Source organism: Emydura macquarii, unplaced genomic scaffold (assembly GCF_026122565.2).
Source record: "Emydura macquarii macquarii isolate MOO-44397 ecotype Brisbane River unplaced genomic scaffold, CSIRO-AGI_Emac_v2 contig_2676, whole genome shotgun sequence".
Lineage (NCBI taxonomy): Eukaryota > Metazoa > Chordata > Testudines > Chelidae > Emydura > Emydura macquarii.
This window is the reverse complement of record NW_027132813.1, coordinates 32,442,385-32,467,678: the sequence shown is the minus strand read 5'-3', so window position 1 is coordinate 32,467,678 and position 25,294 is coordinate 32,442,385. Positions and strand designations below refer to the sequence as shown.

The following is a 25,294-nucleotide window of genomic DNA, read 5'->3' as shown; positions in this document are numbered from 1 at the left end:
GAAATTTAAATCAGTGTGTCACAGCTAAATACAAGATGGAACAGTTTGCTTAGCATAAGTAGTAACCACATATTTCAAGTGATCATTCAAGGTGAAGTGGCCTGATGATAGGTTATAAATTGTTGTGATAAGTCATAAATCCAGTGTCTCTATCAATCCATGATTTTTAGAATCTAGCAAAGATATGAATTTAAGCTCCCAGCCTCGTCTTTTGAAAGTGTTGTGCAGGTTTCCTTTGAGGATGAGCAAAAGGTCAGATATAGAGTGATCACTTTGTGAATAGTGTTCACCCACAGGTGAGGTCGTTGTTTTGTTCTTTTATCATTTTTCTGTGTAAGTTCATTTGAGAGCATAGTGATTGTCTGGTGTCATCCACATAGTTGCTATTGGGGCATTTAGTGCACTGGAAGATGTACACCACATGTTCTGATAGGCATGTATAGGACCCTTGGATCTTGAAAGTTGTGTTCCCAATGTAGCACTGGGAGATATCTCTAAGTTTTGCATCTGTTGTTCTTGCAGGATCTGGTGCCATTTTGAGTTGGTGTGCCCTGGTCTATGGGGACCTTGTGTGTGATGATGAGCTTGGAAAGGCTGGAAGGTTATTTGAAGGCCAGAAGAGGGGGTTCAGGAAAGATTTCTTTCAGGATGGGGTCCCCATCAAATATAGGTTGTAGTTGTTTGATGATACCCCGTATGGGTTCCAGTGTTAGGTGGTAGGTGACAACTGGGGGTGTGCAATTGGAGGGGATTTTATTTCTGTATTGAAGCCGGTTCTCTGGGGCAGGGGTGTCAAACTCATTTGCTATGGCGGGCCAGATTTGAATTAAATGTACTTCAAGTGGGCTATACATACCATAAATCGAAATACTAGACACTTTTGGAGCGCTGTGTCTCGTGCACACAGCGCTCCACGCGCTGTAACCAAAGTATACAGATCTCATGGCAGCGCATGACGCCATGATATCTCGTGGCGTCGTACTCTCTGGCGGCAGTGTGCGACACCGCAAGATCTCACGGCGTCGCACGCTGCTGCCAGAGAGTACGACACCGCAAGATCTCACAGCAGCGCGCACTGCCACCAGGAGCCTGACCAAAAAGGTTGGTGGGCCGTATTCGGCCCGCGGGCCAAATGTTTGACACCCCTACTCTGTGGTATTTAAATAGCCTGTTCCATGATAGAATTCTATTTTTAAATATTATAGATTGTTCATACAATGTCAGCAAATGTGCTTTTCTTAGGCTCATAACTACTTAGGCTCAGCAACAACTGTACATTGAAATTGTTATTTCTACCAAGGTTCCAGAACTATGCTATAAACGCTACCTAGGGGATTTATAACATTGCTCTCAGGAAACAATCGCTATCCACCTATTCAGAGAAAACACAGTAGAACACTGTTAGCAACTACTTTATTCAATACAGTTGTTTCTAGCAGTTTGATATGTATTGAGGATACAATGATAAAAGGATACTCTGCTTTTACCCTGAGAAGAAAAGGTAACAAACATATGTAATCTAATTAAGGCACTAATGTTGAATGTTTAAGAATATGAAATAAACATTTACAGTAGTAAAATATGCCTGTACCATTTTCTTAACTCCAATGTTCATATACTCTGAATGGATTGGGATTTTTGTTTGCTTCAAATGACATTTTTAGTATTTAACAAGAGTCTTTACAATCATGTCCATGTTATGTGAGTGAGCCAAAGAGGAACTCTACTGTAAAGCAGATTTACTCATGTTCTTATTGCCGTGGTTACTGAGAAAAACACATAAGATGTTTGTTATGCTTAAGATCTCAGTTTTATGAAAAACCTTGGTATGGAATACTGGGAATTCTAGTGGGGAAATCCTATTTTAATTAAGACTAGCTGATTAAAATCTGTGTTTATACATTTGGTCTATTCAGAACTGAAGCCACTTAAAAATCTGTTAAGATGATACCTTACATTTAAGTCTGTTTGCTGAAATTGGTGTCAAAACTACAAAAACAACAATAGCAATTCCGTCAATAGAACAAGATACTGTAGCTAATACTTAAATACCTACATAATCAGAGTATAAAGTCATAGTGAACACTGCACGTTCTGTTATTATTTGATACAGACTAGAATCTTTTGAAATATCACAGTTCCATTACAGTTCTTCAATTCAGTGAAGGTAATTTTCATAAGTTAGCATTAAAAACACAACTTACACCATGAGCTCCTTGAATCGTGCGGACTAAGTTTAGCCCTTTCCAAACATAGATGTCTCCATTTAAAGCACCAGAGTATGTGACATCTTCTTTCGCACATGCTAAGCAAAGGATAGTTTGGAGATCTCCTGTTTTGCCAAATATTCCTCTTTTTGCTGTCAGTGCATTTCCACACAACGTCCAAAACTATGAAATGTAAATGATACATAAAGAGAAGTCTCTGCAGCATTTTGGTTTTAATATCAGTTTGCAGGTCTTACAGACATATCTCCATACTGTTCAGTAACTGAGCTAGACACTTAAATGGCTCCTGCCTCTTAACAGACTTCTCCATCATGCCACAAATAACTAATGAAGAATGGAAAACTACCACAGTAGATCTGAAGATCACATACACAACTTATTAGTGTGTGTGTGTGTGTTTGTGTGTGTGCGTAACTGAAGAATAAATAACTCTTGGTGCTTTATTATTGTTACCCTCATTCTTCTGATAACCTCACCCTCACTTTGTCTTTCACCTTTTGATGTGTGATCTTCTTAAACAAGGGACCTGTCTTATTTGTTTGCAGAGCTCCACAATACTTATGGGCTGTAGAAATAATATATAAATAAAACCAAAGACGAAGTCCTGAGGTCTTCTCTTAGTACTTATTCATGTAAATTCCCATCAAGTTTGCCTGAGTGAGGATCTGATAAGACCCTCAGGATTGGCCCAACAGTACTGTGCTTTTAGGAAGTCATGAAAGACAAGATGATGAGCCATTTATAACCTTTATCTTGTAATCTGAGACAAATGCCATGTTTTGGGCATTTATAACAAAATTCAGATTTTAATATGAAGTTCCTTAAAACTGAAAGTGTTTGGATCAAGGATTTTGGTTTGCGGCCCATCTCCAATTTCCATATTTTTTTAACATAGGCCTAATTACAGGTGTGGAAGAAGAACATTTTCCACACAGCTTTCAAATTTGGAGAACACTATACTCCACCTCCTAATTTTTGATTGGCTGTAGAAAAAGAAAGGGAAGGCAGCAAATGGCAGGAGGGTGACTTTAACAACTAGCTTAGGACTCATTAGAACTCATAACTCTCCCTCCCCATTACTGCCCCTCTAACAGCAGTTTAGCTAAATAATTCAGCTGGAAGCAGCATATGCAGTGCAGCCTCCATCAAAGCAGGGGATATTGCTGTGGACATTGCAGAAAAATGAGGACAGACACATTCCAGGAGTTAAGTGGCAGGCTGCAACTTTTATCAAATTTTGATAAAAGGGAGGTGCGCTACCTGGCAATCACCCATACTCTCCTGTACCATGCATTTAATTGGTTCCAGTGAACAGGTTACAGGGCTCCTTGCCATAAAACCCATAACTAGGATCAAGGTTACAGGGCTTCTTGCCATATAACCCATAATACAGGGTAGGCTTTCCTTAGCCTATCCCCAGGATTTAGCTCTTTCTGAGTCCCAGCATCCTCCCCACCCCATGAGGGGGACAGTGGATGCTGCAGTGTGAGGACCTCAGCCTGTGAGGGCCACAAGGTCTGACCCTATCACATAAACCCAAGGCCCATCACCAAAGTCCCAGGTCTTTTACCTCTTGGAGCCGTTCATTTTATTCTCTTAACCGCACTGGAAACCAGCTGCAAATTGCAACAAATAAACATCACCACCTCGGTACCTCAGTTAGGCACTAAGAGCATTCCTAATTCACCCATTGTGGCTTGAAGATACTGCAGGAAGGCAAAAACTCTCTGGTCCTCTGCCAACTGGCCCATTAGAGAAAAAATTCTTTCCTAAACAGGCAATCAGCTAGACCCGCAGCAAATCTCAGTCTGGGTTCCCATTCCTGCTTCAGGTAGGTAGGGTGGATTGCTGAAATGCAGCTGAAAGAGGCTCCACATGGCCCCTGAACTGGGTTAAATGCTGGGAGTTGGGGAATGCTGGCTAATCCACACCCCTCCCCCCAGCTGACCAATGGGTGCCTCCAGGGGGAGGAGCTATCTATTGTCCCTTGGTGAGTGTGTCTACCTGTCTTGCTACTGGGATTTATCCCCCTTTCAACATTGGCCCCATCCACTTCTCACCCACTGATGCAGGTGGGCGGCATTTCTGACTAGGCAGGAGATTGCAGCTGTGAATCCTGCCTACAGCAAGCCCAGCCACAGACTCACCTCCATTCCAGCCTGGGGCCCTCTGATCGAGTGTCTGTGGGACAGAGACTGTAAGGACTGAGTGTCTACAGGAGAGAGAACTCAGACTCTGCTCCCTCTGCTGTCCCACCTAGGAATAATTTTATATATGGCAAGTCACTTTTGCCAAGACTTTTGCTAAACTTAGGCACCTAACTCCATATTTAGGAAGCTAAATATACCTGATCCTGCAATGTAATTAATAAGAAAAATAAGAACAACACCTACCTCTTACATAGACTTTTCATCTGTAGACCTTTTAGCTCTTCACAATCTTTTAAATATATTTAAAAGTCAATGACACTTATTCATCTGAAATTGCACAGACTTTGAGAAATGTGAAAGGTTGCAATTCTGGCTTTGAAACCCAGCCTAGCCATTCAGCAAAAAGCTTAGCTGCAGTACACTTCAGAAATATTTTGGGTTGCTTGAACAGAGAGGTGCTCAGAGAAAAGACTACACTCTCCCTATTTCTCCCTCCCTAAATACTAATCTTAATTCTACAGAGTAATTACCCTATAGTAATAGAGCAGGAGAAGCTATTTATTTTATTCACCTCTAAGTCAAGCAAAGATTCCATCCCTCTAACTTTAAGATGCAGAAATAGTATTGGCTGCTCTTTGTACATCTTTTGATGGGAATCCAACACCTAATCCTCAAATGTCTCAACACACAGTTTTCTTGGGTGCCTTAATCTATATCTGCTTGTTTGACTGGTTAATGATGACCATTTTAACAGAGCACAAGCATAGGTGCTGGAACTATGGGTGCCGCTGCACCCACTGTCTTGAAGTGGTTTCCATTATATACGGGGTTTAATGGCTGTCAGCACCTGTGCTCAGGGGCGCTGGAACAATTTGTATAGTGGGAGTGCTGACAAAGATAGGTTTTGAGAAGCAGCTTGCAGAACTTAGCAAATGGCATAACTACTGGCAAAACCACCCCACTGTTTGGAAAACAGTGCCAGTTTAGGAGTTCAAGCTTCGCGGCCACCAGAGCTAGGTTGATTAGCAGGTTTCCTAAAATATCTGTTCAAAGCTTTTCCCACCCCTAATCATGGGAAATAATTGACATCTGGTAGAGATACATCTCACAAAGATAGGGGACAACAGAAAACTTTGGCAAAGTGAGGGACTTCCCTCCAAGCTTTGCACAAGCCCAACAAGGTTTTATCCAAAATATGAAATTTTCATTTTGTTTTCAATTTTACTTAAATTTTTGGTCCTATTGAAATTTTAATACTAGACAACAAAGTAAGGCAGCAGGAAGACAATTTAGAAAATATGTATTTAGGTTCATGTGTTTGCCTCCCATGCAAAAAGTGTGTGGAAGGAACAAGTACTAGAGCTGTGGAGTACTCAGTTCCTCTTCAGTTCCATGAGATCAGAGGTACAGAAAAGGCAGGGAGCTGGGTCAGAAAATGGAGTGGAAAACCAAAGATCTCTAAGAAACCTGACTCCCAAACATGCAGAGGATGTCCAACAGCATGGAGTGACTCCTCTCGTACCTTCTCGGTAGTCTCTGTCCAGACTTTGGCTAGGCAATTAGGATCCCTATCTCATTCAATGCAATTTTCTTAGCCTCGGTGAGTGAAGCAGGGCTCCATCAATCTTTTCATAGCTTTTCAATGATGCCTTATTGAGACTTAACCAGGAAGAAATAACTGAAGACTTTGGTGAGCACAGTTTGGTAGAATGGAGAGGGCAGAAACCAAAAATGGGAATGAGTACTGATAAATATTAAGACATTGAATGTCCTTTACACTTTACTTGTTGAGCTGTCCTGCACTGCAATCCACTTCATATTTCTGAAAGTCTGTCTCATCATCTTGAATAGGCAAACCTAGAAATCTAGATAGTGTTCATGGGCTTTTGGGGGGCAAGAAGCCACCTACTGAAAGAAAAGATGGCAAGCAGATCAAGACATTGGACGGCTTTATAAACATTAACAAATAAAAATCTAAAAGCAAAAAAATCAATTTACCTTTATATGTTTCACTCCACAGCTAACCATTCTGTTTGGCTGATATGGATCCCAGGATATATCAAAAATCTGTTAAAAATATTTAAAGCTGCTACTTTGAATTATAAACCAGCTGAATCTGCCATATATTTAATTTGCTTTTGCACATTTTTAAATACAGTTCCATTGGTCTGTATTTGATTAAATTAACAGCACAATCTTTAGGTGAATTTAATGCTGTTTGACATGAATGACAAGTACAACGATAGCTAGACTGAGAGATAATGCAGACATGTGCTTGCAGGCTTCCGCATACAGCCCTGCCAGCAGACCTTATTCATAACTTGCAACAACCCACCTAGTCTAGTCCCAGGACATTAGTGAACACAGAACATTTGCTGTACCAAACTGGGGAAAATAAAGTGCAAGTTGTGAGCTAATGTCCCCCAAAAGTTAAGATGAAAGACCATAACTCATCTTCACTCATCACCTATGGGAAAAGGCATACCCATTCAGGATAGGCAATACTAACCCAATATGCCACCTTTTGAACACACAGCTAAAGTGGTAAGATACACAGAAATAAATTTACATAATGAAATTACATTCATCATTTTGGCAAGCAATGTATATTTTTGTCAATAATACAATGTAAGTATATTTCAAAATTAATGAAAATTAATCCCACATTTTTTACTCAGAACAAACTCCTGTTGATGTCAATGAGAACTTAGCTTCAGTAATGATCGCACAATCAGGGCCTCAGGTAAATACCGTTTAAAGCTTGAAAATAAAGAGTTTAAACTACGGCCCAAACTTTCAAGAGTGCCTCCGTTTTTGGGTGTCCATCTCCAGAACCCTTACAGAAGCCTGATTTTCAGAAAACACTGAGAGACAAACTCTGAAATTCAGACCCTTTTATGGTGTTCAAGTTGAGCACCCAAAAATGTAGGCACCCAAATCACTAGTTTCTTTTAAAAATGTAGACCAGTGATACTCAGACATCAGAGGTTCAGGAGCCAAATTAGAAATCAACATTACCCAAAAGAGCCACCGTTATATGAATTCACTGTTTCATTTACTATTATTATTATTATACACACACAGACACTCCTTGCCTACTTCCTCCGTTTTGAGTCGAACTTTTAAATATACAGCACAGCAACTATTCCAGTCAGCTAACAAGTATTTTATCATCTTAAATTGTGCAGCCAGTCATTTAGTGTATTAAACTATGTTGTCTTTCGAAATATAAACTGTAAATTTTCTATATAAAAAGTTGTGATTTTGCAGTATTTTCTAATTACTATACTTCTTAAAATATGTAAATGACAATCAGACTGCAGCAATGTCTTATGACTTCCACAGCAGAAAAAAATATTCAGTTACCAAAATTTGGAACCTAATTAGATAACCCCCCTGCTAAACACCCTTTTATTTTCACGGTGTGGAGGGTTTGAAGGACTAAGCCTTTAAGCCCTTCGGTCATGCCTTAGAGAAACAGAGCCTGAAATAGCTCCCATTGAAGTCAGTAGCAAAACTTCCACAGATTTCAGACCCTAAAAGAGTAATTTTGAAAATTGAATAAAAAAATTAATCTTGATGTGTTAGACATATAGTAACAGTGAAGCACTGAATTCACAAACTTAGTAGTACATACAGACTGTATAAACATGTTGTAATTTATTGTTTTTTTCTGCTGCCACTATTTATGTATATTCGATCATGTAAAATATTCACACATATACCATGCATATATATATATATATGCAGTGAAAATATTAATTTATCTTAATGAACATATATGTGTGCATTTATGTGTGTGTGTCTTTGACTGGTGGTGAAATTGCTTTGACATTTCCTAACTTTGGGCAATATTCTCCACTCAGATCCACTTGATGGACCTCTCTGAATTAATGTAATGAAAACATAAAGAATATAGAAATTAAAATGTTACAGAAGTTATTGGGAAATGCCCCAAACAAAATTCAGATAATTTCTTAATATCATTACCCTATCTGAATGGCCAGTAGCTGTGGCCAGTAGTTTTCCTTTCTTCCAATCCCAAATACAGACTGTATTTTTGGCATCCAGTCCAACTGAGGCTAAACGCTAAGGGAAAAACAAATCTAGTTAATGGAAGATCAGCCCAAAATAAGTCTTTCAATTCAGCATTGCATGTGTACAGAAGGATTTCTCCAAATATGACTCAAAGTAAAACTAAAGTGCTAAAGATACCATCAAATATACCATGTTAAATATTTGTTTCAGCATGTCAAAAATTCTAGTCTTTTCTAAAAGCTTGACATTAATTACTTGACTTTTAAGCATGCTAAACATTAGTTAAATTCATCATAAGATTTGAAGCTGCTACACATTTAGAAGATATATCAAAGGGACCTAATCTACAAAACACAACATTTAATTGTCAGAAATCTCTGCATTTCTAGTGCATCCATCATTGCAGTATCTGGGCATCAAAAATAAAACTAATTTATTTCTGAATTAAGTGTAAAGAAAGAAAAAAAGTGTCTAAAATACCTTTTTGGCAGTCCTATTACTTAAAACACAAAAATGATAAACTGTAGTACATGTTTGAAATATGTTTAATATGTAAAAATATCAGCTCTGAATCTACAGGCTGTTCCATAAAAGGTAGATTCCCAGCACTTCTGAGAAGCCTACTGACTTCAGTACAAAACAACTTGCAATGTGGAAGTAATAGTCCCTGATTCAAGTAAGTTGCTTCCTCATTATTTTTACAGTAGTTAAGAAAAAATTCTAAAGATGCAAATTACAAAAATATTTAGCTATCAATTAAACCCAACTTCAGCTATATGCAAATTGACAGTGCTTTTCATTAAACTACCTAGGCCAGAAAAAAGAGAAAAATCTGATAAAGAAAGTAACATTTTCCCAATCAAACAGGAAAAAAAAAAGCATTCTTAAGTGATAGCAGCTCAGACTGGTGTGCTGGATATTCAGGATGAATTTCACTTCAGTATTTATTTAATCTGGTGTTAATTTAAAAAAATCCAATAGCAAGTTTATACTAAATACAGGCTGGGAAGGATTAGATTTGTATCTCTAAATGTCGGTAAATGTCGATTTCACTGTCCCCAACACAAAACTGATGATAAATATGTCCAGTGATGATAATTGGAATTTTCAAATAGGCAAAATAAGAACAACATTGCTTGAGAACCTATTACAGTGTGATTATGGATAGTTTCTTTGTATACTTTGACTGTGATGTTGACAAGTTGTATTTTAATGGCTATAAGGCTTTAACTTTTTGAATCTCAATGTCTATTGTAATTAAACAATTGTCTGACTTCCCCCATTATTTCCCACAACTGTAAAAATGTAAATCTATAAAAATAAAAAATGCTTAAAACCCATACTTTTGTGCAAATGTGAAAATAGATAAAAGTATAAAAAAATGCTTAAAAACAAACAATATTATCTGTCAAAATTATTTAAAAAAAAAAATCAAATTGTCCCATACACCTAACTAAATATATTTGTCTCTGAAACACTCATCATCTTATTAAGGATACATAAATAAAAATCTGTACATAAAATATTTCCAGATTGCAACTGCAGATTATAATTAGTAAAACATACAAAAGATTAAAGTATAGTAACATGTGAACAACCTTATTTTCCCTTTTCGGCCCAAAATATTTACTGGTTTTTCTATTTTAAAATACATTCAGTGTAAAAGGATGAGGGGGTGGATTTGAAGGAAATGAATAATACATATGTAGGTGGAATCTGTCTAGTCCTAGAACAGGACTCAAATTTCCCACAATGCTGTTCACAACCTAGGACCATCTTGGCCAAAATGGAACTGTTGGCAGCTATAAGCTCCATGTACCTCAGTTTCCATGAATCCCTCCCAGTCTCCTCCCTGCCAAATCCATGCCCTCCGATTTGGGCTCAGTCCAACAGCTGCTGCTACAAATCGTATACTTAGCAGCAGGTCAGTTTATATCATGTTTGTAAAAATAGTTCTTTATATCTTTGGAATTTCCATACTAAACCCAAACCCCCACTACCACTGCATCTCTATAACTAAAGGCTTTTCTGCAAGGTCAACAAATTGGAATTTGTAGAATAAGGGGCCAAATTTTTAAGGGTATTTAGATGCCTAAAAGATTCAGATAGGCACATAGTAGGATTACAAAAGCACTTAGTCGACTCATGGGAGTTTGGTGCAAAAGGCACTTTTGAAATTCCTACTAGGTACCTAGATGCATTATTAGCACTAAAATACTTTTAATAATCTGTACCCCAGTAATTTTGGTGGTATGAAGACACAAGAATGTTAGGAGATTTATTTTATTTTTATGCAAACAGGACATTTTTGGGACACTGTAACATTATAACTCCTTTGCTGTTTTTTCCTAGTCTTCCCAGAAAGACTGTAAACTGGGGATGAGATATGGTGTATGAAATTTCAGAGGGACTGGTTTCCTTTTGAGGAAGTTAGTGGAAGGGGGTTGAAAATTGGGCTTGAAATAGAAAGCAAGCTTAAATCTTCAGCAGCAACCCATAATAATGTTAATTTGTTAACACTGTGCAATGTAAAGCACTATATGATAACTATTATTATTATTACTACAATGCTATATATACGTATTGAGTATTATTACCTTTATAGAAAAGGAAGGAAAAATTAGCTGTTGAATTTTTGGTTTAATACCTGTGACGCTTCAAATTTCCTAAAATCTCTCATTCCTCTCATGTCTAATAATGATTTCACAGATCTTTCTATGTTACTAGGTAGCAAAATTAACACTCACATTTATTAAATTGAAACTAAAGTAATTTATTATTACAAATAAGATGTGTTAAAGGGATGTTGCTTCTAACAGTGTCCTTCCTTTCAGTTTAAATTTTAAACTGAGTGAAAGGATGTCAATTTACATTAAAAATTAAAGATAGTTTTGTTCTATATGACACTATTCTTTTAAAACATCATAGTCCAATTCTGCCCTCATATACACACAATCCAACTCTCAGTGACGTGAGTGGGAGAATAGCTGTGCATCTGATTGTGCAGTATTTCCCAGTATGAATATAACTGACTGATTTTTTTTAAATGTCCAGATTAAATTCTCTCTCTGTTGGGATTAAATTTTGAGTTACATGGAGAAGCACAAAGTGAAATGTACCCTAGAACTGATGGCCTGTAGAAGGATCTAGGCTAAGCACCAATTAATCCCATTAGCGTCCTTAAAACTAACATAGGGTAGGAATTTTAAGGTGTAACAAAAAGTTACACAGCAGAATACTCTTGCAGATATTGATAGTGGCAATATTACACAGGTAATCTTTATACGGGGATGAACTGTTTGGAATAATTTGTTCAGGTCACTGTGTGAAGCACAAATATGCATTTCTTTGATACCGTTCATGTTAACATCCTTGTGATTTATCACTACTTTTTCTACCAGAAACTTACTTATTGTGCCTAATAACGAGAAATCCAATTCTCCATTTATAATTGACTTCCCATTTTTCTTAGAACAGTGGTTCTCCACTTTTCCAGACTACTGTGCCCCCTTTCAGGAGCCTGATTTGTCTTGCATACCCCCAACTTTCACCTTACTTAAAAACTATTTGCTTACAAAATCAGACATAAAAATACAAGAATCACAGCACACTATTACTGAACAATTGCTTACTTTCTCATTTTTACCATATAATTATAAAATAAATCAATTGGAATATAAATATTGTACTTACATTTCAGTGTATAGTATATAGAGCAGTATAAACAAGTCATTGTCGGTATGAAATTTTAGTTTGTACTGACTTCACTAGTGCTTTTTATGTAGCCTGTTGTAAAACTAGGCAACCAGCTAGATGAGTTGATGTACTCCCAAAGACCTCTGCGTACCCCTAGGAGTACGTGTACCCCTGGTTGAGAACCACTGTCTTAAAACATCAAGTTATTCATATGATCTAAAACACACTGGTTTTCAGAGAGTTTTGTGAGTGGTCTTTTGTTCGTTTGTTTTTTGTTCCGATTCTAAGTTCCCAAGTGACACAGTTTTTCTATTTCAAACACTTTATTAAATTACATTTACTGTGCATCACAGCTGGTGAGAATCCCTCAGCAGACCAATGCAGTTCTGCTGCCCAAGGAGGGACAGGGTTTGGGGGACACAGTGCATAGCACTATACGGTAGAAGCTCCCTCAACAGCAGGCACAGGTGTACACGGGCTGGTTCTGAGAACCAAAGGATCGCCTCACTGTGTAGTTCCTCCAATGCTAGCTACTGAGGAGATGGGGCTGCATTTGGGCCATAGATGGCTGTCTACCATTGGCATCTGTGCCCCACCCAACTAGCTGGAATGCTAGGCTGAAGTCTTGGCCCCAAAAACATTTATTTTTGAAAGAGAGATATGTTTGCAGTATTTTGGATTCTGTACTAGCATTAAAATTTTAAACTACAATACACAGTTCTGATGTAATGCTGTAATTCTATATGCAGTCTACATATATAAAAATGTACTTTTATGTGTAAACTTAAATGGAAGAAAAATAGAAACGGAAAATATACAAACCTGGCCATCTGAATCAAAAGCCAAGCAGGCAACTCCATGAGTATGCGCATCCTTAAGAACAGAAACAGTCAGTAGACTGTAGGAATCCCAGATGCAAATGTAAGGGTCCTTCCCAACCTGCCCTGTCGCAACTAAGGTTTTATCTGGGTGCACAGCCAGGCTAGAAGAGAATATAGTTTAAGCCACACTTCATTCTCTAGATCAGCACAACACTGTAGAGTAATCAAAGATGAAAACAAATGGGTTTGGTTTTTTTTCAGTTTTCAAAAATCCCAACTCCTTTAACATATCAAAACATTCATAACAACAATCTCTCAAGAAGAGTGTTTCATATTGTTTCCAACTCATTAGTCTGCTAAATTTAAACAGTATGTTCAACTGAGACAGACTAAGATGATCAATACAGAGTACAATTCAGCACACAATCACATTTTAGATAGTGGATTGTCAAGGAAAATATAAACTATTGTATTTAGATAATTTAGTGGATCTGATAGGCCTGTTTCTTTGATGGGCCCTCTCTTGTCTGTCCATGCTTTTAGAAATCAGAATGCAAATTTATAACAAGTTATTCATCTTTTACAAGTCAGTTTAAATTTAAAAAAAAATAGGCCAGTAGCCGAGTAAAGTATATTTTTCACACAAACAATATGCAGGAAGGCTCTAATCATCATTATTATATATATTTTTAAAGGATCAAACCTCAGAGGGGATGGGGAGTCAAACTACAGCTTCTACCTAAGAGACAAGGAATTGCATGTGTTTATGGATATATTTTTAGTTACTACGGTCTCAGGAGAGCTGAAATTTACTGTACTTTACCTTATTTTCTGATAGTTAAGAAAAATTAGCAACAGCCATGTCAAACAGTACTTGTGCTACCTCCTTTTTGTATATAGATAGCAATGTTATAAAAACACTATACTGTTTTTTTAGTTATGTAACTTCTACTGGGTTACAGAGCAATTGGTTTTGAACACTGCTCCCAGGCATTTATTATAAGTGAATACATTATACAGTATGTCATGCAACATCCTTACACTCTTTGTTATTTGGATATGCTTGTTACTGAAAAAAAATATAACCCAGGTCCCACATACTTGGCTGCAAGCTAGCTCTAAATTCACTGGACAAAAAATAAATAAATAAATTGTTACTGCAGAGTTAAGGTTGCCTGGTGGTGTATCATGCTCTTCCAGAACATTAAACTCAAACCAACAAAACGCAAACTTGTAATAACCAGGAAATGAAGAGTCAAGTTTCATATCAAACTTCTGAAAATACAGAATTGGGAGGAAGGATGTCAGACCCCTCACAGAAGGTTAGGCAGTCCCCTCCCCAACCCCTCTGCCCCACCCATCTCAGCTGATGATCCACTGAAGCAAGAGTCCCTGGCATGTCAAACTGCAAATTCAGAGGCAGCTTCAAATAAATATTAAAATGGAGATGACACAAAAGAGACACAATCAGCACAGTAGCGCCTCTTTTGTTTATATCGTTAAGTTAAATTTTAAAATAGTATAATATTTTCAATCTTTTGTATTAGCAATGAATATTTATGTTGAAGTCGTCAGAGGAAACTAGAGATTTGGGAGCTAAACATGGGGATAGCTGGAGAGGATCGGGGGCATGTTGCCCCCCCAAACTGCAAGTCTTGGTCAGGCACAGAATTCTGCCCCCCCCCCGACTTGAGGTCCCGTTGGCCTGATTGCAGCTGCCCCCCCAAATACAGAAACCAAACTATAGCACTCAGTAGGGAATATTTGGAGCTTTTGGCACTGAGGAAGGGCTGAGGGGTTTAAGATTTTGGGATAAGCACATTAACTGGATGTCTAAAATGATCAGCAGTGAAATAGTTAATTATTTGGACAGTGCCATCATTTGTTTTTAGAGATTGCCCCATTCATCTGAATGGGTAGTTATAGCGTTCTCAGAACTACCATTTCAGGCTGACTGCAGAATCAGGAAAGAACACTGAATCAGTTTACACTCAGTTCATGGGGGTTTTTTTAAAGCTAGACATGGGGAAAATACTTAGATTCTGTGGTAGGAGGTGAATTAGAGGGCCAATTATCTAGCTGGGACCACATGGGGCCAAACTAAAACATGATTATTTTGTAACTAAATAATTTGTTTGGAAGAGAATTACCCAAATATTTGTTGCTGTCCATTAAAAATAAATCAAAATAATAGAGAATACTTTTGAGGAACATGAGAGTATTGGAGAGCATGCTACTTATTAAGTTGCACAATTTGTTTATGTGCCACCATTATGTTTCTTCTCTAGGAATGCAATAAAGAAGAAGCCAGGGCTGTAACCCAGATGGAGCAAGGGGGGGTAGGCGCCCAGGTCACAAAGCCATGCAGGTGGAAAAATCAGGCCAGAGGTGATGTTGGGGGGCGGAGGGGGGCCTCAAGGGATCATGTGCCTTCCACAACTTTTTGGTTATGCCCCCTCAACCCTGACAAGCAGGGTGGTCCCACTGAGGTAAGTCAGAGAGTTGAGGTGATGATCCTTCTCTGAGTCCCACCTTGTGTCGCTGCTTGCCCCCCAAATGTTCCACCACACCCCCTGGGGGGGGCGTGCCCCACAGTTTGAAGACTTCTGTGGGGTGGTCATGTGCCACCCCTTTCCCCCCACTTTCAACAGCTACATGTCACCTCTGAATGAGATGGGAAAATGATGAAAAACGGTAGGAGACACAAATATGCTTGCTCACTCTGGGTGCTAAAATGCCTAGCTATGGCTTTGGGGGTAGCCACATTAGAACCTAAACCAGCTGCGAAGAGCTCATTGCTGCTTGCTCAAAGATCTGATTTTTTGCTTGCTTCACAGGCTGCCTCCTTTCAGGGGAAAGTACTCCCTGTCTACACGTATTGAATACAACATCATTTCCCATAGCCACTCTCTCCCCAGGAATGCAGTCTATATCTGAATAGCAATTATATGGCTGTAAGTAAATTTTAAAGAGGCTGCCACTGAATTGCATTTATGTCAGATTGAAAGAAAAGAAGAGTCCACCAGCTAAAGGATATGTCTACACTTTGAGCTGGGGATGCAATGTACCCACCCTAAAATAGTGTAGCTGTGGTGCCACTAATAGTGGGATGAGCTTGTCATCTAGAGTATGTGTCTAGGACAATGGTTTTCAACCTTTTTTCCATTTACAGACCCCTAAAAGAGTTTGAATGGAGGTACTGACCCTTTTGGAAATCTTAGACATAGTCTGTGGACCATCAGGGGTCTGCAGACTACAGGTTGAAAACCACTGGTCTAGGATCTCAAACAGGATCATACTCAGGGCATCTAGCCCTCCTACTGTCATGACTACATTGTTTCTAGTGCATTAGCTCAATCAGAGCTTCTCGAACTGGAAATTATACTCTCCGCTCAAAGTGTAGACATAACCTAAAGATTCACACATACCCCTTTAAAATATAGCAACTATAACTTGAATAAGCACTTACCCAGATTCCAGGATCCACTTAGACACTAACTGGGTAACTGGTCTAGAAGTTTTCTGCTCATCTATATGTACCTTCACTACATCCTGATGACAAAGTATTTCCCCTCCTAGTCATCGATTTTCTTAAAACGTGTGTGTGTGTGTATTCTATTACACACACACACACACACACACACAAACACAGAGTTACTCTTTCTTTACCACACAGGTTAAATTAAAATGCTCATAGTTTAAGTACTAAGCTTCCTTTCTAGTGATCCAAAGGATTCCTAGTATACACTTCTCCCTTCAGCCCCACAAACATTGAAGATGGAGGAAACATCCTCCAATCAGTCCATTGTATTTTCCCCTCCCATATCCATACTAATCTCTACTTCCATTTCAGAATGTTGGCAGCACTTCTTTCATACGTCAAATATCTTCCAGAACTATGCAGTAGTGCAATTTTTAACATTTTAAAATTTGGCTTGGTGTTCATAGCATTGTTTTTTATTACACAAGCAAGACAAAAAGGGCTCCTCTCATAAACTTTAATCCTGTTTTTTCCAAGACAGTAATGCATACTATCGGTAGTGGCACAATATCAGAATCTTCTTTTAACACTAATCCTGAACTACTGTCAAGGTAGAGCTTTTCAAGGATTGGAGACTCTGTTACAGAAACCAGAGCTTTCAGAAACTGAACTCAGAGATATTCAGAACAAAAACTGTTTTAACACTAATACAATGACAACCTTGCAGTGTTATTGAGAAACAAAATTAGAAATATGCAGAAATATATGCACTACAGGAGGAATAAAAACAAATTTCTATAAATAAACTGGCATTCAACAGATGGCTTATGGCAGCTGTACATTGATTCTGTCACAGGCATGTATAACAGTCGTTATTAACAAGAATTCCTCATATTTTAGGAAGATTTTTATATAAATTGTATTGTTTTCCATAACAGCATAAGCAACTAGAAATAATATAAAAAGTCAATTCTCTAATACAATACATAATAATGATATCTATTTTGCAAAAATTAATAAACAAATGTGCCTAAATGTGTGGGCTTGACCACTAGAGAATTATTTTCCTGTGAATTCAAGAAAAAGCATCCATTTTCTTTTGACAAGTAAAATTTTACATCAATATTTTTCTACATTTTGTGACTCCAACATAATGTTGTAGAATTTTTTCTTATGATAATTTTGGAGACAATATCTAGCTACAGTCAATAACTGGAATTTTAGTTCTTTGTATTTCAAATATTGTTGATTTTATTTTAAAATCTTGAGCAAACATTTTTTAAAAGAACCTAAAATTTGAGACTCTTAAATAAGTAGCCTGGTTTTTCCAATGTGCTGATAATCTAGCATCTCTCATTGCAGTTCTCAGTGGGAACTGCTAGGTGATCCACAATTTGAATATCAGGACACAAATATTATTTAAGTACTTTGGGCCCTGATCCTACATAATATTATAAACATGCTTAACTTTAAGCACATAAGTAGTATTATTGACATCAATTATATTACTTACATGATTAAAGTTAAGCATGTGTTTAGGAGTTTACAGGATTAGAACCTAAATATGGATTTAGACTCCTAAAGTTAAATCTCCAATTTAAAAAAAAAAAAAAAGTTATTTTTTCTGCGGACAAAGAGCTCTACATGTTCAACTCAGCTTCCCATATTTGGCTGACGAGGGGACAAGAGATGTCAATGTCATCCCTGTTTTATCTGAGAAAAATATAATTAAGTTAGAATATTTGTTCAATATTAGAAGGGTAGAGATAGGTCATAGTAAAGATTTAGCCAACAAGCTAATTGTTCTTGTAGCTAGTGCTAGTGAAACTTGGAAATAACTTTATAAAGAGTGGAAGTGGATCACCAAGTCCAAACACCTCCTTAGAGAAGTTTGGATTCCAAATCTAAACATCTTGATTCAAGTTCCTGCTCATTCCAATCTTGACAAGGATATTTGAAAATATGTACAAATGATTACACAAAACCAGGAAAACTATGTTAGAGACAGGAAACAATTATTTGCCTTCCCGTAAACTGCAAGAATAGTTTTAGAAAGAAAGGATACTTTTGGAGATGGATATTACTGTAATAGAAATTGTATTGGTATAGTAAGTATTTACCATCTGGCAAGGCCCCCAGAGCAGATGGATTCACTAATGAGTTTTTTAAAAGTGTTTAATCAGGCTCTACTGGAACACATGATTGGCACATTTAATTATTCTACTTTAACAGGGATCCTGCTGTGGATGCTAAAATCATGAGCATTGCTATTTAAAAAAAGAAAAAGGCATATTCCCAAAAGTCTGTGCTTCATTATAGATCGTTTTCATTAATAAATTCTTGGTTATGGCCTTGCCTGTTCATCAATTACCATATAAATCAAATCCTCCACAACCAGATTATAAAGTACTGTGAGAAGGGGGAAAAAAAAAAGCGTACAGCAACAGGTTAGTAACTGTACAAAATGCATGTCTTCTTATTGGCTGGGACAAGTCTATCAATACTAATGAAGGTTTAATGTAGCACAATTTTTATCTTTAGCACAATATTTGTAGCATTCCCTGGGTTTCAAATAGGAAATACTGTAAAAACACTATACATTTAACAAATACCAATATTAAATATCCAGCTTTTAAATGGAGCCACTGTAACGGTTTCTAAACTGTACTTTTATGAAAAGTCTGGTGTTTTATTAAAACGAAGTTTTTAAATACAGAACTAGTGAGCAACTCTCTGATTTTAGAAACATTAATTAAAAACAATAGTATCTAAATAAATCTAATTTTTATATATTCAGGAGAAAGTCAATAGGTTTGCTTGAATAAATTTGTTTCAGAAATTCCACGAATGAGGAGGAAACAAATTTGTAGTGCACTAAATTTAGGCAAATTTGGCAGATTTGTAGTGCATGAAAGTTATCTTTTTATTATCTTTCTCTAATCCAATTGTAATTTTTTTAAACTAAAAAAATTGCCACAGGCTTAAAATCTAATTTTGTTTAAAAAGACATCCAAAGCAAACAGAAGGAAAAAAGAAGATTTTGTGGAGTTATGAGATTTCTCTCACTCTACACTAGACATAGGTCAGTAACAGACCCACTTATCCAGGTCTCACTCCTAACACAACCACCTCCCTTCTTATTAAAAGGGACTTTCACACCAGCTCTCCCTCAGTCCATATTCATTTAAATTCACTGATAAATAAATAAAATCATCATCATCATCATCATCTTTGACAGGCAGATTAAAAATGAAATGTAGTCATATTACTACAGATTTCTGCCAAGATGTACTATTACGAATTCAATGAAAGAAACTCATTTTACATTGCCAGAAAACAACCCAGCCTGGGGTTCTTCTGATGTATCATGTTAGTGGATATTAAAACCTCTACAATTCTTTTTATATGTTGGCCAAAATCCTTTTTGTGTATAAACTAAAACTTAATGCTATGTACCTATCAAATTAATGTGCTTTGTTTTGTGTGTGTGTGACCAAATGAAGGAATGTGTATAATCTTTTAATTCCATTAATCTAGTCCAGATGTACAGGAAAGGACCCCTGGAAACTAAAAAAAGGATATCTATTACTATGGAAGTGTGTTATAATAAACAAGACTGGGTAACTGGAAGGGGTATTTATGGTCCAATTAGTTCTGTGATTGCAGTTTTTTTCTGTGATGTATGAAATAATGACTCATTGAAAGATATTAGAAACTGCCTGTTACTTCAGCTGTTAGTAGTAATTGGATAGAAATCCCTTTAATTTATCAATCATGTAAACTGAGATGTTTGTAAAAAAAATTCCAATAATAAGGTAAATTGAGATATCCAAAACACAACACATGGTGGGATCAATTGTTGGAAAGTAACTTGTCCCTCCCCATAAAGGAATTTCTTTGTCTCACAGCCTATAAAAAGGAAAGAGTTTTTGGGAATTAGGTTGGGAATTAACAAATTGCCATCTCTTCACCATTTAAAGAGGATGGTAAAATATACTTTCTTTTTGTATTAATCAATCATTGACTTAATCATTGACCTCTGATTAACTAATTCCAGTTGGATTAATTACTGGACATCTTGTATTGTTATAATTAAATTCAAATGCAACAATCACCTCAGCATTGTAGTGAATGGAGACAGAGACTTTCTTGCTCAACGGCTACACCTGTCAAAGTTGAGTAAGCTGTATCAGTCTGAACCACTCTTTACACCAGTAAGTGCATATACATTTGCATTAATACACTATCACTGAAGTTGCATTAAGGCATACCAGTGACTAAACTGCCAGCGTAGGTATGCCCTTGGACTTTCCTGCTTTCATGTGTAGACTTTGAGTGGCATGCCTAATAACTTTCCCCTGAGCAAATATCTTTCATTTAAATTGTATCTTTCATCCAACTTTATAAACATTGATTAAGCCTCACAGCACCTCTGTGATATTGGTAACATGGTTGTTTTACAGACAGGGAAACAGATACAGAGCCTGACCAATTTAATATACAAAGGGCTTTTCTACATGAGTTTTGGTATCCATTTATTTATATTGTTTAAAAACTGGTATAGTTAAATGGAACACCTGGTATACATGCATCCACACTAGGAATTGTGCCATTTTAATTATATTGGTTTCTAAAATAGATATATAGTTAAAAATCAGTACAAACACTGTATGTAGACCAACCCTAAGTCAGTGGCAGAACCAGGAACAGTGCTGGCTACAAGTCACTCTCTCAAATCCTTAGTCAAATTTGCACAGGGTATTATGCAAGAAATACAATAGTCTATTTCCCCCTTAACTATCAGAAATTCCTATATGAGTTATTTCAGTGCAACATGAAGAGAACAGTTCACAGTGGCTGCAGCAAACAAAAAACGAACAGCTGGAATACTTACTCATTATAAGCCATTCATTTCTTTGCAAACATTGCAGAAATGGATCAAAAGGAAAGAAACTGAATGGACAACATTGTAGTGCAATTTAGTGGGATTAATAAATGTTTAGTTATATATAATAATTCCCAGACTGTGATGAAAAAGTGCTCTTTATCTTTTCAGGCACTACAAAAAATATTTCCAAAGCTATGATGTTGCTGCTGCTGAAAGGTTACATATTAGATTTCATAACATACCTCATATGGAAAATATGTTTAATAGAAACAAAGGAAAGGTCTTTTGTATGCCAAAAGCTTTATTTATGAATAGAATGCTGGAAGATGATTGATTTTCCTCTTGCTTTTATATTTCCCACAAAATGGCTCCATATCGGAGCATACACCTTCATCAAAAGTACTGTATTTCATTCACTGAGTTCACAGAATGATAATGATTACCTCCTAGAAGCAGCACAGATCTCTTGGCTCTGTAACATCAATTATAGAGATGACAATTGAGACCTACCATATATAATTTCTTACTTTAAAATGTCTCTCTTCAGAGTCACTACAATCTACTTATACAGTTTAATACACTGACCTAAAGAGACTGGCTTTCATAACAATCACATTTTCAAGTTATCATACACCGTTCAGCATCTCAACTAATGGGAAATTTTCAGTCAAAGAAATAAATATCCAAATAAGGGATAAGAAAAACAGGAAACCCTTTACCACTTTGGAAGCAAAGGAGAATCACAAAGTGTTGATGAGAACAGACAGCTGGGTGAAAATTTTTCCTATGGAACCAATTTCCATCAGAAAATACAAATTAGAAAAAAAAAATTTAATTTTTCCACAGGAACATATCAATTTCATTGAAATTTTTTACTTTTTTTGATACTTTGTTGATTAATTTCAGTGCTATCATTTCTCCTAGTATATATTATGATATGATAGTTGAACAAAGCACATGGACCTTATTAAAATAAAGCAGTCTGATACTTCCAAATGAATTTTTTTCAGAAATTTCACTTCATGAGATATTCCATCACTTCAAAATTTCAAGGTTTCAACCAATATAGAACAGAACTTCTGAACCTTTACAGGCAACTGTACCTATTTATCAGACTCAGGGCTTGAAGATGCTTCGAGCAACATCAATTTTCCTCTAGAATCTCTGCTCCCTACTGAGAATTCTTTGTCATCAGCAGAGGCATGGCTAGCAGAAGAACCAGGGATGGAGGAGGAAGCAGCACCTGCTCCCTTCTACAGCTTGAGCTTCCAACACTGAGCTCGCCTTCTGTTGGTTTCCTTTGTTCTCAACTCACTCCTGGCAGTAGATCTAATAGAGACCTCTATATTCCTCCTATCTCTCCTGGCTCCGCCTACCGAGAGGTACTAGACCCCTTCACCTCAGAGGAAATAGTAGAGATAGGAAAGAGGGAGAAGGGTGAGACAGGCCCCAGTTTATTGCTACCCCCAGCAGATCAAGAAGAAACCATGAGGAGAGGAGCTCATTGGTGGTTACCCAGGCTTGCTGTCTCACTTTTGAGAGTGCAGGATATTCCTCCCTGATTGCCAGATCCCTCCTCCCTTTGTCTTTTATGGCCAATTCTGTCCTCCTCACCACATATTTTTCCTATTCTTGTGATAATGGAGGGAATAGGTGCTTCTCCCTACCACCTCTCCCTGAAGTTGCTCTTCTGTGTTGTATTTGCTGGCAAGTGTATCTGCTGTGCCCTTCACCCCTTGTTAATGACACTAACAGCAAGTCTCCATGAAAGGACAACTGGAAGGAAAAGGAGGTCGGGCCTCAAAACAAAAATAAAAATGATTGTGTTTTATTTTAAAGATCAATATCTGTCATTTATTTAATCATTTTAAAAGTGTGAAGGACAGCCAAAATAACCCACTCACTATGCACTATGGAAGGGACTATTGAACAGTCACATAACAGTGGCAAAACCTTGACAGGTATTGGTACACAAATCCATTTGATTAGAGAATATGCTATTAAACATAAATGCTAAATAGAAGTTAAGGAAAATAGATGGTATTATGAGTTCATATTCATAACTAGAGAGATGGGGAGGGAGAACATGCAAGATATTGTAACTAATGTATGGCTACCACAGTTTGTCACTATTCTACACACCATGACCACAGTGGGGACAGTGGGGACTGAAATTCACAGCCACAGTGGGGACAGAACTTCAATTCTTTATTCTCCAAAAGCACATACCTGTATCACAAGAGCTAAAGGAGAATTTTTGTGATGTTACTGTAGCAGAATACAACTTATGACATATATATGGAGTGAAACTGAGGTGAAAAAAACTGTGAGGGAGAGGGAGTGTTGGAGCAAACAGCCAACCAACACAAGGCAGACAGAGTCCAGTCAAAACTGTAGAAAGTTCTCCAAATGTCCAAAGGATCGAAGGTCCTAGGTTTGGCTGCTTCTGCCCCTACTGGCTGGACTCTCTAGCGGACTCCTCTCTGCAGTCCACTTGAGGACCTAGTGCCCCCAGAGTGGGACATCTCCCTTGCACAGTTCTGGGGTACTGTTGGAGAAGAGGTGGCTCTGGCTGGGCCCCATTTTACGCCCACCCTTCCAGTGCAGCAGTCCCTGTGTTGGATGCTTCTGCTCCTACTGGCTGGAACTCTGATTCCATCATGCAGTGGTCAATGGTACACAGACATGAGTTATTTTGTTAAATCTTTAGAGATTTTCCAGGTGAGTAGTTATAAATTTTTTATCACATCTATAAGCCACAGTGCACATTATTGAATCATGGTGACCAACAGCAGAAAGGAAAACACCAATTTATGAAATAACACATTCATTTACTTGGAGCCAATCCTTTTTGCCTCACTCACACTAGCACCCCTGACTTCAACAGAAAGTGAAAAAAGAAGGGACTGCAATGAGACTACTTGTGTAAGTAAGGTGAACAGGAATCAGCTCTTAATCTTAGTAAATAAATATATCCTACTACTTTCTAAAGGTTTCAAAGCCCTCTTACCAAAGAAATCTACTCAAGCAAGAAAATCAACATAAAGGTAGATTTTACAATACAAGCTAATTCTGAGTCTACTAAAATAAAAAATTGGTGTGTGAAAACCAATATTGAGTTCCTACAGGGAATGAAATGCTGTTTAAGGGCAGGGAAATTATTTGTTCTGAGTGTTGCTGATATTTTTGGAGAATTTAAATGACATCTCCACTATGGATATGTCAGAAGCCAGCTCTTTCAGAAGTTGTATTGGTGAATCATATAGGAATTTGAGAAGCTACAAGGGATACAAACTGTTTGCCTTGTTTTCTTATCACAATACACTGAAAATGAAAATCAATAATAAATAGGACACATTAGTAGTTTTTAAAATATCTTTACATTAGTGTTAGTATGAATTATTACTACAGAAAGCAATAGCTATTTTCTGTTTAAAATGCCTTTCTTTGCTTCTTTCATAACAATGAATTGCAACTTTATAAAATAGTTCCAAAAATTCAACATCATAGAAAGGAATATTTCAATATTCCTTTAATTATTTTAGACAATATTAGATAACATTTAGCTTAAAATTTTCAATAAAATTCAATCTTTATTAGGAGTCTTGACAGAACAGATCCACAGGGCTGCATAACAATCTAACAAGGAGGGAAACTGGCTGTAACAGAGCAGGGGGACAATGAGCAATAGGCCAGAATTGAAAGGCTAAATAGATATTGATCATGTGATTCAAATTACCCAACCTAATAGAACGGGGCAAGTAACAAGAAAAAACAAAAAATACCTTATAATTTAATGTTCTGATAAAAAGGTTCTACAATTTTCATTGTGGCAAGTTGTGATTTACACCCAAGAGTGCTGAACACAGAGCAATCTTGGCACATTTAAACAGTACCACAGAGCAGAATGGCACTGCAGCACAATCTTAGAGACCTCTGGTTCATAATCACACATGAACTTTAGTAGCACAAAAGTCATAATTCTGATGAGA

General features: G+C 37.2%; 1 protein-coding gene across 1 annotated transcript in view; it reads right to left on the bottom strand.

Moving 5' to 3' along the window:
* The window catches only part of EML6 (EMAP like 6), a 246,867-nt gene that overhangs the window by 127,809 nt on the left and 93,764 nt on the right, over positions 1–25,294 (bottom strand). Inside the window, exons 3-6 of the mRNA XM_067565157.1 lie at positions 12,935–13,094; positions 8,369–8,467; positions 6,377–6,445; positions 2,205–2,390 (exon numbers count right to left, since the gene is read on the bottom strand). Coding sequence (XP_067421258.1) covers positions 2,205–2,390; positions 6,377–6,445; positions 8,369–8,467; positions 12,935–13,094 — 514 coding nt within the window. The remainder of the gene's footprint in view (positions 1–2,204; positions 2,391–6,376; positions 6,446–8,368; positions 8,468–12,934; positions 13,095–25,294) is intronic.